The sequence below is a fragment of the Numenius arquata genome, chromosome 8 (genome assembly GCF_964106895.1).
Source record: "Numenius arquata chromosome 8, bNumArq3.hap1.1, whole genome shotgun sequence".
NCBI lineage: Eukaryota > Metazoa > Chordata > Aves > Charadriiformes > Scolopacidae > Numenius > Numenius arquata.
The window spans coordinates 26031246-26044009 of record NC_133583.1 but is presented as its reverse complement, the minus strand read 5'-3'; the positions used below and the strand labels follow the sequence as shown (position 1 = coordinate 26044009).

Genomic DNA, 12764 nt, shown 5'->3' with positions numbered 1-12764 from the left:
TTATGGAAAAACCATTTGCTACTGTAATTAAAGCTGCCCAGACTAGACTTTTGTACTATGCAGTGAAGCCACAGCGGGAGGAACGGTTATAAATGTGTTTGTAGACGTGCTCCAGCACGCCGGCAAGGTTGCTCTTGGGCTCGGAAGCCACAGGCCAGCACTAGGTGGCCCTGGTCCCTAGGCATGCTTGGACAAGTGCTCCCACCAACATCTACAGCTAGACCCGAAGCCACAGCAGAACCTGCTGTTCTGCTGTAAAACACTAAAAAGCTGTCTTGTGAATGTGACGGGCAGTTTGACAGATGAAAACTCACTTCTCCAAGGTAGTGTTTGCCTCAGGCCACCACGGTCTGAGAAAGCAGCTTTCCTTCCCAGGGGAACCAGTATGGAGGCTACAGCAAAGCAACAGCCAGAGACTGGGACACTGTGAAGGTTCTTAGCATGAAGTGACAATAAATGGGGTTGGCAGGGAAGGAAAAGAGGTCACATTGTATACCTGCTTGTCGCAGTGGCCAAGCATGAGTTTGTAGCTCCAGAAATAAAGTAGGACTGTAGGATATGGGCTATGCAGAGTGTTGGTCGTATCTTACAGCCCCAGCTTTGCTGGAGAACAGGACAACAGAATGACCTCGAGGCAGCCATGTGCCCTTGTGGCCAAGAAGGCGAATGGCATCCTGGGGTGCATCAAGAAGAATGTGGCCAGCAGATGGAGGGAGGTCATCCTCCCTCTCTGCCCTGCCCTTGTGAGGCCTCATCTGGAGCACTGGGACCAGTTCTGGGCTCCCCAGTTCAAGAAGGACAGGGAACTGCTGGAGAGGGGACAGCAGAGGGCTATGAGGATGAGAACATCTCTCTCATGAGGAAAGGCTGAGGGACTTGGGTCTTCTTAGTCTGGAGAAGAGAAGACTGAGGGGGGATCTGATCAATGCTTTTAAATACTTAAAGGATGGGTGTCAGGAGGATGGGGCTGGTCTTTTTTCAGTGGTGCCCAGGGACAGGACAAAGGGCAATGGGCACAAACTGGAACATGGGAAGTTCGATCTAAACTTGAGGAGGAACTTCTTTCCTGTGACGGTGCCAGAGCCCTGGAAGAGGCTGCCCAGGGAGGGTGTGGAGTCTCCTTCTCTGGAGACATTCCAGACCCACCTGGACACATTCCTGTGGGACCTGCTCTGGGTGCTCCTGCTTTGGCAGAGGGATTGGACTAGATGATCTCCAGAGGTCCCTTCCAACCCCTGCCAGTCTGTGATTCTGTGAGATTGTTGTCTCCTTCCCAGTGTCACACTGGTGGAGATCACCTATTCCCTGAGCAGCCACCCTGACCACTGCTGGTAGGTGTCATTTCCACAAGGGAAAGTTGTGGACAGTTTGTCAGATCCCAGGGAAACAAACCTTGGTCTTTGCAAAGGACGAACAGGACACCAGAAAGGAGGAGAACTTCAAGGAGAGGGAAAAGGTGCACATACCTCATCTGGCTCACTTGGCTGTCTGTCAGGAATGACCAGTTGTACCGGACGAGAAGCGGGCTGCAGTTGGTCATCTTGATGTAACGCACATCTTCGGTGTCGTTCAAGATGCAGCCAAAGTCCACGGCCGTGGTCTGGATACAGAGATTCGGAAAGTAGACATCTCCCCGAACGGTGACCTGCTCCTCATGAGGATGCTCAAGAAACTGTATCTTCAGAGCCTTCTCTACCACCCGGCTACTCAAATCCTCTTTATAAGCAGGGTTAAACCTGATGGAGAGATGAAGTTCCTCCCCTGGCTCCAGCTTCATGGGCTGCAAGGAGATGAAGAGCACTAATCACCAGTGGGGTGAGGTCCCAAGGTCTGACAGCACGAAATGTGCAAATGCTCCAAGTGTGATCCCAATGTACGCTTCTCAGTCCATCGTTTTCTTCACAACGTGTGCCTGACTGCAAGCACCACAACATTCCTGTCTGAGAATTTCTCAGGCTCACCTCTGTGCTGTGCACCGATACAAGAGGGAAATAAATACTGTTCCACTGAATTCTGGACCCACAAAGGCTATTACGTTAAATACACAACCAAATTGGCACTCTGGCACACCAAGGCCTTTTGCCTTGACTTTAGAGGGACTCCTTTATCCTCACAGCAGCCTCACCCTTGCACTGGCATGGCACAGAAGTGGCTAAACACGTTGTTGTAGGCACGACCACCAAGTCCATGTCCAACACCTTCCGCTGACAACGGGGCAGGTGCCAGGCAGAGGCTGGAGGAGCATCCTCAGTCTTCCTGACAGCAGGGCTGCCCTTGAGGTTATCTGAGAAGGGCTGCTGGGGGGCTAGGGTGGCTTCCAAGAGACACCTTTACTACATGGCTTGCCCCCACCTGGTTGCCTGCTCCCCTCTCCTTATGTCTTAAAGCCAGGATCACGGAATCACGGAACTGTCAGAGTTGGAAGGGACCTCTAGAGATCATCTAGTCCAACTCCCCTGCTAAAGCAGGGTTGCCCAGAGCACATCACTCAGGACGGCATCCAGGCAGGTCTTGAAGACCTCCAGAGAAGGGGACTCCACACCCTCCCTGGGCAGCCTCTTCCAGGGCTCTGGCACCCTCACCGGAAAGAAGTTTCTCCTCATATTTGAATGGAACTTCCCATGTTCCAGCTTGTGCCCGTTGCCCCTCGTCCTCTCACTGGGAACCACTGAAAAGAGTCTGGCTCCATCCTCCTTCAACCCACCCTTTAGATACTTGTAAGCATTGATAAGGTCTCCCCTCAGCCTTCTCTTCTCCAGGCTAAAGAGTCCCAGCTCTCTCAGCCTTTCCTCATCAGGGAGATGCTCCAATCCCTCAATCACCTTTGTTGCCCTGCGCTGGACTCTCTCCAGTAGTTCCCTGTCTCTCTTGAACTGGGGAGCCCAGCACTGGACGCAGTATTCCAGTTGTGGCCTCACCAGTGCAGAGTAGAGGGGGAGAATGACCTCCCTCCACCTACTGGCCACACTCTTCCCTATGCAGCCCAGGATCCCATTGGCCCTCTTGGCCACAAGGGCACATTGCTGGCTCATGGAAAGTTTACTATCCACCAGGATGTATTTCCCCAATTCAGATGATACTTCGTTTCCTTCAGTAGCTCGTTTTGAATCTTTCCCCCTTCCTCCCCCCTATACCCCTTATTCCCATCCCCTGTCTGCCTTCTCCCCTTTCTTCTCCCCCACCCTCTTTCTCTCCTCTCTTCCCCCATCCATTTATTCCTGTCCCCTCTCTGCTCTTTCCCCTTGCTTGTCCCCGCTTTCATCCCCCCTTCCTACCCCTCTCCTGTCCCCTGTCCACCCTTCCTGCCTTTCTTTCCTCCCTGGTCCCCATTTTCCTCCTTTCCTTCCCTCCCCATTTCCCTTTGCTTTTCCCCCGTCTCCCTTTTCCCCTTTCTTTCCCACATCCCCCTTTCCCTTCTTTCCCCCATTCTCCCCCTTGTGTTCCCTGTCCCCCATTCCCCCTTCCCCGCCCCCCCCGCCATTGTCCCCTGTTCCCCTGATTTAGTTCAGGTCAGTCTACCGCCGATTCTAAAGACTAAACTGCTCTACTTGAGAACCTCCCAACAGACACGTCCCACCACTCTCCTCCCTCTTCAGACCCCAGGAGCAGGAAGGTCCATGGCTGCTCACCTGGACCGGGAGGGGCTGCCAGTCTGCATCGCAGATTAAGAAGGGCTGCTCCAAGGCCAGGACAACGCTGAGCGGCAGGGAGGAGACGTTTTTCAAAGAAAGAGGCTTGTACTGAAGAGTCAGGACATCGCTGGGTTGCTACAGAAACAGGAGACAAGGAAAAAAAAAGCAACCTGAAGTGGCCACGAACCTCCTTCCTTTTCTGATGCGTTTCATATTTTTCAACCTCAAAAGTGCATACACCTCTATTTACTATTTTTATCAGTTTCTAAAAAGCCTTCTAGAAGTTTTTCTCTAAGTGTATCAGATGCTTTCCATGTTTAGAAACCACAGAATCTCCCAGCAGACAGGGACACAGTGTCACGTTCAGATGAGGGAATAGGACCCTGAGAGGAGGCAGCCACTTGAACGAGACCCAAACCAGAAAGTTTGTCTCTGGTTTTGTACCTTCTCTTGGGCAGAATGGCCCAAGACATTTTTTTGCTCACAAACAGTGATTTCTTATAGCCATATGGGCTCTAGCAGCCTCCATAAAAGCAGTGAGGTGAGTCAGAGGAGAAAAGCAAGCATGAATGTAAGAAGTTCCACCTAAACATGAGGAGGAACTTCTTCACTTTGAGGGTGGCAGAGCCCTGGAAGAGGCTGCCCAGGGAGGTGGTGGAGTCTCCTTCTCTGGAGACATTCCAAACCCTGCCTGGACATGTTCCTGTGCAACCTGCTCTGGGTGGACCTGCTCTGGCAGGTGGGTTGGACTAGATGATCTCCAGAGGTCCCTTCCAACCCCATGTGATTCTGTGGTTCTGTGATTTGGCCTGTAGTGAGAGCCTGCGGGAGCCTAAGGTTGGCTTTGAGCATTTATTTGCACATGGAGCCAGCCAGAAACCTCGACAGCTCGTTTGCAACGTGTCTCCCGCTGCCCCTGCTACGGTGACAAGGTGTCTCTACCCTCAAAGCTAAGCTCAGCCTCAGCTATTTCTTCCCGTTTCTGCGTTTCTCTGGGCTTCCCGCACGGTTTGCATAAACCATACAGCGTTTGGGAAACGAGTTCTGGGGGTGTGTTGATATCAAACAAGCCGCAGCGTGTGTAGCACTCGATAAATCGGAGCGCGCGGCATCAAGCAGACCACAGGTAGACGTCAGGGAGAGCTGAAAAGCTTCTAATTAAATCCGAACTGCCTGCTCGCAGGATCTTGCGCTTCTCTGGAAGCCTGGGAACCAGAGGAGAGGCCTGAAAACACAGGAACTAACTAATGAAATATCTTCTCTTTTTCAGATGCCTCGCGGGAGGGGGGAAGATGATGCAGGAGTCAGGATCCAGAGACTAAAGGGCACCTGCTTTGCGTTGGTGTTACCGTCGCTGCAGCTGAAGGACGTCTGCAGGTCCTTTGAAGGAGATAAGGCTTGGGGAAATGCACAGAGCTAGCATCCATGCCAACAGCAGGGAAGGCAAAGAGGGACAAGAGATGACGCTTTTTCCTCGTCAGCCGGAGGAACTGTCAGCAATCTCAGTTTTTCTCAGCTTCCCTACAGGATTGGTGTTCAGACTTCACCGTGCCTTGGAGGATCCTCAAAACCCTCCCTTTATACTGAGCACAGGAACTGGTGTCTCTCTAGAAGTGGCCGTGATCCCCACTCAGTGAAGCAGCTGTAATCTCAATTTTACTTCGGTGAAGTTAAAAACCAGTCCCATCCTCGCTTCCTTTCCAAAGCACCTCACGAAGGGTGAGGAGGGGATTTAGCATCACCCAGCCGTGGCGATCTGCTCTCCCACCTCCAGCCCCAGCACACGAGATGGATGTCCCAAGCCCACGTCGTCCTTCTGGGTCCCACACATCTCACCCTTTGCCCTTGGCTCAGCAGCTCAATTCCATCCCCACATCAAGAAGGGCAGAATAGAGCTGGTGAGACTGTCCCCAAGCCCAGAGAGGCAAAATAACGATTTCAGTGTTAATGGCAAAAGCTTGGTCCTGCTCAAATCAACAGGCAAAACTCCATGGACTTGGAGAAGCTGTTTAAATTTCTGCTTTGAACTTAACTGAAACACACCTTGAAGGCTTTCACTCATCAGTCACACTATTAAACACCAAGATGAAATCCAGAGACTTACCTTCTCCACCCGGAAAGCAATTTCTCTGGAGGACATTTGCAGAACAGGAGCCACGAACTCGCACGTGACGTCCACCTGCATGATCTGGGTCTTCCCTGCCTTGCTCCCTATGATGGCATGGCACAGCAGCCGCTCCTTCACCACCTGTGCGCAAGAGTCACACGTCACCCAGTAGGTGCCAGCAGGTCGTCCAGAAAACACACATTTGCTAGCCACCCGACCCTCGACATAAAGGAGTCTGAGAGCCTGGATAAAAAGCATGCCATGGGATCTTAGCCATCAACAGTCAGGAGGTATTACTGCAGGAGTGCTGCCTCCAGCTCTGGGGCCACCAAAAGCAGAAGGACATGGACCTGTTGGAGAGGGGCCAGAGGAGGCCACGGAGATGCTGGGAGGGCTGGAGCCCCTCTGCTGGGAGGACAGGCTGAGAGAGTTGGGGGGGTTCAGCCTGGAGAAGAGAAGGCTCCGGGGAGACCTTGGAGCCCCTTCCAGTCCCTCAAGGGGCTCCAGGAAAGCTGGCGAGGGACTCTGGATCAGGGAGGGGAGCCCTAGAAGGAGGGGGAAGGGTTTGACACTGAAAGAGGGGAGATGGAGATGAGATGTGGGGAAGAACTTCTTTGCTGTGAGGGTGGTGAGAGCCTGGCCCAGGTTGCCCAGAGAAGCTGTGGCTGCCCCATCCCTGGAGGGCTTCAAGGCCAGGTTGGAGGGGGCTTGGAGCAACGTGGTCTGGTGGGAGGTGTCCCTGCCCAGGGCAGGAGGTGGCACTGGATGATCTTTAAGGTCCCTTTCCACCCAAACCATTCTATTATTCGTGCCATAAAGTTACAGTCTCTGCTCTCCCCAATAACCCCTTCTTCGTTTTATGCTGCACTCTACCTGTTCTGCACTCAAATGTCCATAGTGCTACACCATAACACCCATAAAAGGCCCTTGTGAATCATGTGCTGCCTACAATTGTAATAATCCCTGCCCCAAGTGATTATTGCTTTGATGTGCCCCATTGCTAAGCATAATGCTTACAGAAAGCTGTAGGAACTAATTTAAAAACAACCCCACAAACTATACGAAGGGAAAGAGGCGATAGAAGGGTCCGTGGCAGCAACCCCTCCCTTGGAAGCTTAGTGGAAGGGATCCATGGGAACAACCCAAACAGCCAGCCTGTCTTGGGGTAAAGAGGGGGTCGCTCACTCCTAGGATATACTGTGCTCTCCTAGAGCTGTTTTTAAAAGAAATCTCCCCAGGAAATCAATACCTTGCTCTTCAGATGAAAACACTCTCCTTAAGCTGGATGCTCTTACATTCAAGGCTTTTTCCTGATTTCTCATGGTTTCACTTCTCCAAATTCCTGCCTTCGTTTCCTCACTCTTCCCCTGGTACAACACCACTACCCAACTCCTCCTTGGAGCCCACGGCCTTCAAAATCATCTGTGCTGCACGTGCAACACAGGGAGTCGGGCTCCTGACCAACCTGAAGAGTATGAAGCTCTCAAGACCCAAGCAAGGTGGACAGCCCGCTCGCCACAGGGTCTTGGCTCTGACTCCAGGAGCCAGGTAGCCACAGATGCCCTTTCAGCTTTCCAGGGGAGACGTCCTCTCCAGTGCCCCGAGCATTTTGTTTCCTTTCTGGTACCCTTTCCCCCCTCTTCAGCAAAGCCTTTGGGCTCAGAACTGCACAGGTACAGTCCCTTTGCAGTCAGGTGTGTGGATAATCAAGTCTTCTTCAAGCTACCACTGGGGTGACCCTTTAAAACGCCTTTCAAAACACCAGGAGCAGCAGGAGCTTAATGCAGATTTATTCTACATTCACTTAAATATCTGTGCCCAGTGGTCCTGCAGCCAGGGAACGCACGCCAGGGTTAGCTACAGCTTCTCTGCAGACTTGGGTTTCCCCTGAAAAGAAGGGGCTAGGGAGGAGAGCACCCAGTGATCCTGCTGAAACCCCACCTCTGAGCTGCCATCCAAGAGTGCCTCAAGACCTGGCTGCCCTTGGGACACCAGGGGCCGGCTGAGAAACCAGGGCGAGCTGTTATGGAAATATTGACAAAAGTCAAGCTGTCAATTATAATGATCCCTGGGAACGGTTTCCCACACAGAGAACGTCACTCCGATCATTAGAGCTGACACATTGTGTTCGTTTTTCTCCTCCAGGACTCGGTGCTAGACGAGCCCTCTGCCCGTGTTTGTCTGCAGAGGAAAAACGATGCTGCTCCCAGACACTCCCCCCCCCTCCGCAATTTTACTCACTGCTTCCTCCAGATATATTACTTGGCTTTTTTTTTTTTTTTTTTTTAATTTATTTACTTTCTGCCTATGCTCCTAGTCTAAGCATAACTTATTTTCCCTGCCCTTCCTTTCTGCCCTGGCACGCAACACCTCGTAACCTGCCGTTTGCCCCTGAAGTCGCAACGCTTCCTTCAGCCCGTATTTTGGTACCAGCCAGTTGGGTTTATGGTAACTATGGAAACACAAAAAAAAAAGCCCTTAGCAACTGATGGTGGCCAGCAAGGAAAGCAACTGGTGCTGCCATGGTAACCTGTGGCATTAAAACACTTTCTTGAAAGCATTTGCTCATTTTCTCATGCGAATGTCAAGGGGCTGCAGAAGGAGCCCTAGTGGAGGTGACCTGATGGGGAAGGCTCAGCGCTCGTGGGGGATCTCACCTGGGGAGTGCTGGAGGAGCCTTCCAGCATCATCTCCATAGTCTCACCAGGCATCAGCTCCATCCTCAGTGGTCGAAGCTTAAACACGGGGCAGGCGGGTTTGGGGCTCTGGGAGGAATCTTTGCCCTTGGTGTTGCTGATGGCAGGGAGACGATCCCGCTGGCGAAACGGGGCGAAACCTTCTGTTGTCCAGTAGAGCTGATGGATGCGTCGTCCTTTGTTGGTTATCTTGAAGTGGTAACAGCAGGAATCCAGGCTAGAAGAGAAGCAGAGATGGAAAATGTCACAGGAGCTGCCACTTCCCAGCGCACCCCCAGATTCAGTGCCCCGATGGCCTTGTGTGACCCCACAGTCAGCAATAAACCCTCCTCCGAAAAGGCTGACCAAGCTCAAAGCTTCAGCGAGAGCCAGACCTTGGTTGCCCCTAAGTTTAACACCATCCAACAGTGTTTGAGTCCAGCAAGGAAAAGCTTCATGGAGAACATCATCATGATCTCAGCAGCTTCAAGAAAGACCATCACCAGCCTTTGGTCCTTAACCCTCGGAGAGTTTTTCCAAGGTTCTTCCTGCAAGTCTCGCTCCATCGGATGTGAAGCTGACCTGTGCTGGCTGCAAATGGATGGAAGACAAGGTTCGCTGCCATTTCACCTCCCCTTTGGGAGCTGCTGCCTCAGGTGGCTTCCTCTGAAGACGCTCTTTGGGAGCTGCAGGGTATATAGACTCCCCTGGTGATCTGGGCACCGCCTGTCTCACTGGTGGGGTCCCTGCCCTCAGCCTCCCCATCCCTTGGGGAGCATCCAACTCTCATCACCCCCAACGTATCACCCTTTGCTTGAACAGCACAGCCGGTTTGTGTTTCAGGAAGATAAACGAACACAGGATCAACAGAAGCTTCCCCGCTACGAACACGGCAGCAGGACCAGGTCTAGCTGCTGAGGGAACAGAGCGACAACAAGAGATGAATAACGGGAGCTAGATATAAACCAAAATGAATATTCCATGGAAATTGATTCCTTCATGTGAAGAAACACTAACTGCAGGCTAGTCTGGAGGAATTATTTTACCCTTTGTAAATCTGAACACGAGCAGGAAATGAATTGTTCCTGGAACAGTTATTGTCTTTTCGAAAGGTACAGAATATGTGGCTTACAAACTGCACCTCTGCCGTCAGCAGCTGAACACAAACACAGGGGTGACCATATAGAACAAACCAGCCTGAAACGGGCTGTTAAAAGAAATGACGTATGCGAGCTCAACAGTGTGAACGTAACCAGAACGATGTATGGAGTTCAACCAGGCCAAATGCGAGGTCCTGCACGGGGTCGGGGCAATCCCAAGCACAAACCCAGGCTGGGCAGTGAATGGATGGAGAGCAGCCCTGAGGAGAATGACTTTTGGGGGTGTTGGTGGATGAGAAGCTCCACACGCCCCGGCAACGTGCGCTGGCAGCCCAGAAAGCCCCCAGCACCCTGGGCTGCATCCCCAGCAGCGTGGCCAGCAGGGCGAGGGGGGGGATTCTGCCCCTCTGATCTGCTCTGGGGAGACCCCCCTGCAGGGCTGCCTCCAGGTCTGGGGCCACCAACAGCAGAAGGACATGGACCTGTTGGAGCAGGGCCAGAGGAGGCCACGGAGATGCTGGGAGGGCTGGAGCCCCCCTGCTGTGAGGACAGGCTGAGAGAGTTGGGGGGGTTCAGCCTGGAGAAGAGAAGGCTCCGGGGAGACCTTAGAGCCCCTTCCAGTTCCTCAAGGGGCTCCAGGAAAGCTGGGGAGGGACTCTGGATCAGGGAGGGGAGCCATAGGATGAGAGGTAATGGCTGGGTGCATATATAAACACCCAAAATCTATCCTAAATACTTAAGGTAGGATTAACTTGCTCTTTCTACCCCAAAATTTAGGTACTGGAGCACTGCAGATCCTCTTTGCAGCCAGGGAAAGGAACAGGCACCTCGAGAAGACCAGTCTTCTGCTCCCAAGAGGCCTCCAACGCAAGGCAGACAGCACTCTGAAAAGGCTTATTTTCCTCCCATTTATAAGGGGTGTGTGTGTCTGAAACCAGGCACATTCTGAGGATCAGTGAATCCCCTCCTCCCAGCTGAGCTTTTTCAATTAGCACTCTCAATTTATCCCACCCAACCTCAGCAGGCTTCTCCTCCTCTCCCATTCAGAGCTGGTCCCGCAGCCACCTTCGCTCGCCCGTGCCCCTGGCTGCTGTTGATGGAGGAGACAGCGAGGAAAACAGGCAGGAAAAGTCAGGAAAGAAGGAATCCATCCAATAAAGAGCAGCCTGGCAGGGGAGCCAGGGAAAACGAGTGAACCGAGGGATGATACAGGGCAAAGACAAATTCTGCTGCTCCTCCAAGACTCCTGGGCAGAGGGGAAATAAAACAGCACCATTAATTTAGTCGAGGAGTTGATAACAAGCTACCGCCCAAGGTTTTCTCCGCTGTTGCGAGATGATACTCCACAGTGAGTGAAAAAGCAAAGCCACGTTACTGCAAAGGGAAATACGGTTATACTTGTAACGTAGCGTCTTCCAGCTGGAGGCTTCCCAGACCTGCTGTTTTCCTCCAAATCTTTATCTGATAAAGTGAAGAAATAAATGTATTATAACTAAGGATGATTCAGTGACAATTTAGCAACTGGTGTCCATTTTGGTGGCTTTTGATGGTCTCTAATGACTTTCAAATGGCCATAAAATGTTTCTAAAGGAATTCCTGTGGCTTCAGTGAAACGGGGCCAGGACCTTGAGCACTGAAGGAGAACTGGCCTGAAGGACTACAGCAACAGAAGAAAAGGCCTTACGTTGTGCCAGGGGAGGTCTAGGATGGATATTAGGAAAAATTTCTTCACCAAAAGGGTGGTCAAACATTGGTAGAGGCTGCTCAGGGAGGTGGTGGAGTCACCATCCCTGGAGGTATTTAAAAGCCGGGCAGATGTGGTGCTGAGGGACATGGGTTAGTGGTGGGTTTGTCAGTGTTGGGTTGATGGTTGGACTCAATGATCCAAAAGGTCCCTTCCAACCCAGACAATTCTATGATTCTAAAACTCCTCCTTGCTGAGCCCCCGGGAGAAGTGGGAGCTGAGAGAGACCCTACCTGAAGTGTGGCCCCAAGTTGAGCTCCGGAGCGAAGGGTTTGTCGGTGACAATCATGGTGCCGATGCCGACAGCCCGCACAGGGATGACGTAAGTATGGCTGTTCTCTATGAACAGGTTCACCTCGTCCTTGAACTTCTCAGTGTCGTCCAAGTTTGCTATGACAGTCACAGACACCTCGGTCTCGGGGGGGATCACGCCTTTACTGGGTTCAACCCTCCAGCGTGAGCATTTCCCAGCCTGTAAGAGAAGCCAAACACTAACTTAGGATGGAAACCATGGACCCTGGTCTCTTGTGGGGTGCAGGAAAAGGAAAGAGTAAAGATATGAGGGTGAAAAACATAAAGGCTTAATTTCCCTAAACGTTGTGTTTGGAAACAACAGCTTATACAACCTGTATTTCACCCTCCTTGTACAGACTCACTTCATTAACCCAGTTTTGCCCAATCCCAAGGGGTGCTCATCCTCAGGAGAAGGTTATTCCGCCCCCCTTCAGTCTCTCCTTTGGAGTGGTCACCAAGGGAAGTTACTTGATTTCTCCTGGCTTCCTCACAACAGTGGCCAGGTCAGCATAAAGGTTCGAGGCCACAGGACGCCAGGATTGTTCAGATCCCACAGCAGCAGCCACGGAGCCTGAAGAATAACTCTGTAAAACTGGTTGATCAAAACCCCAACACCAAAGTCTTCTTGCCCACGAGTTCGGCAGTGCTTCTCCACTGCCCCTGAAGGACTGGAGTGCTCAGTTCCCACCGATCATCGGCTGCAGTGGGATGCCCCACTGTCCTTGACTTTGGAAAATTCAGTTATAAGTGTTTACGCAGCAGGGCAGTGAAGAGATAAGCAGAAAGAAAAGTGCAAGACATGCCCTGTGGGCACAGCTCGGGCTTCCCAAGCTCTCTCTTCCTCTGGTTTCTCATGGACCTTCCATCACAAATGGGGCAATAAGGGAGCTGGACCCCCAGCCCATCTAAAAGCACATTGTCAGGGAGCAAGCCTGCAGCAGACACGGAGACGCATGCAATGCTCCCAGGCCAGCATGAAACCCACTGGGATGGAGGTGTACCGCTTCCAAGCATCCATCACGGTGACAGTGGTACGTGCACCTCAGTCCCATGCTGTGCTTGGGACAACAGGCGCTGCTCACCCAAAACACCACCATATGGTAAGAGAAGAGGGTTGGTTTTTTTCCCTTTTTTTAATAAAGAGGAACAACGTGCTTGGAGGACTGACATAACCCAAGCAACTGCTTGACCTAGGTGAAGTTAGCTTCCATC

The 12764-nt window shown here is 52.0% G+C and overlaps 1 protein-coding gene across 1 annotated transcript in view; it reads right to left on the bottom strand.

The window, feature by feature from the left end:
• HYDIN (HYDIN axonemal central pair apparatus protein) overlaps positions 1–12764 on the bottom strand; it is a 177276-nt gene that overhangs the window by 76584 nt on the left and 87928 nt on the right. Inside the window, exons 19-23 of the mRNA XM_074151752.1 lie at positions 11492–11730; positions 8397–8652; positions 5737–5880; positions 3630–3767; positions 1467–1780 (exon numbers count right to left, since the gene is read on the bottom strand). Coding sequence (XP_074007853.1) covers positions 1467–1780; positions 3630–3767; positions 5737–5880; positions 8397–8652; positions 11492–11730 — 1091 coding nt within the window. The remainder of the gene's footprint in view (positions 1–1466; positions 1781–3629; positions 3768–5736; positions 5881–8396; positions 8653–11491; positions 11731–12764) is intronic.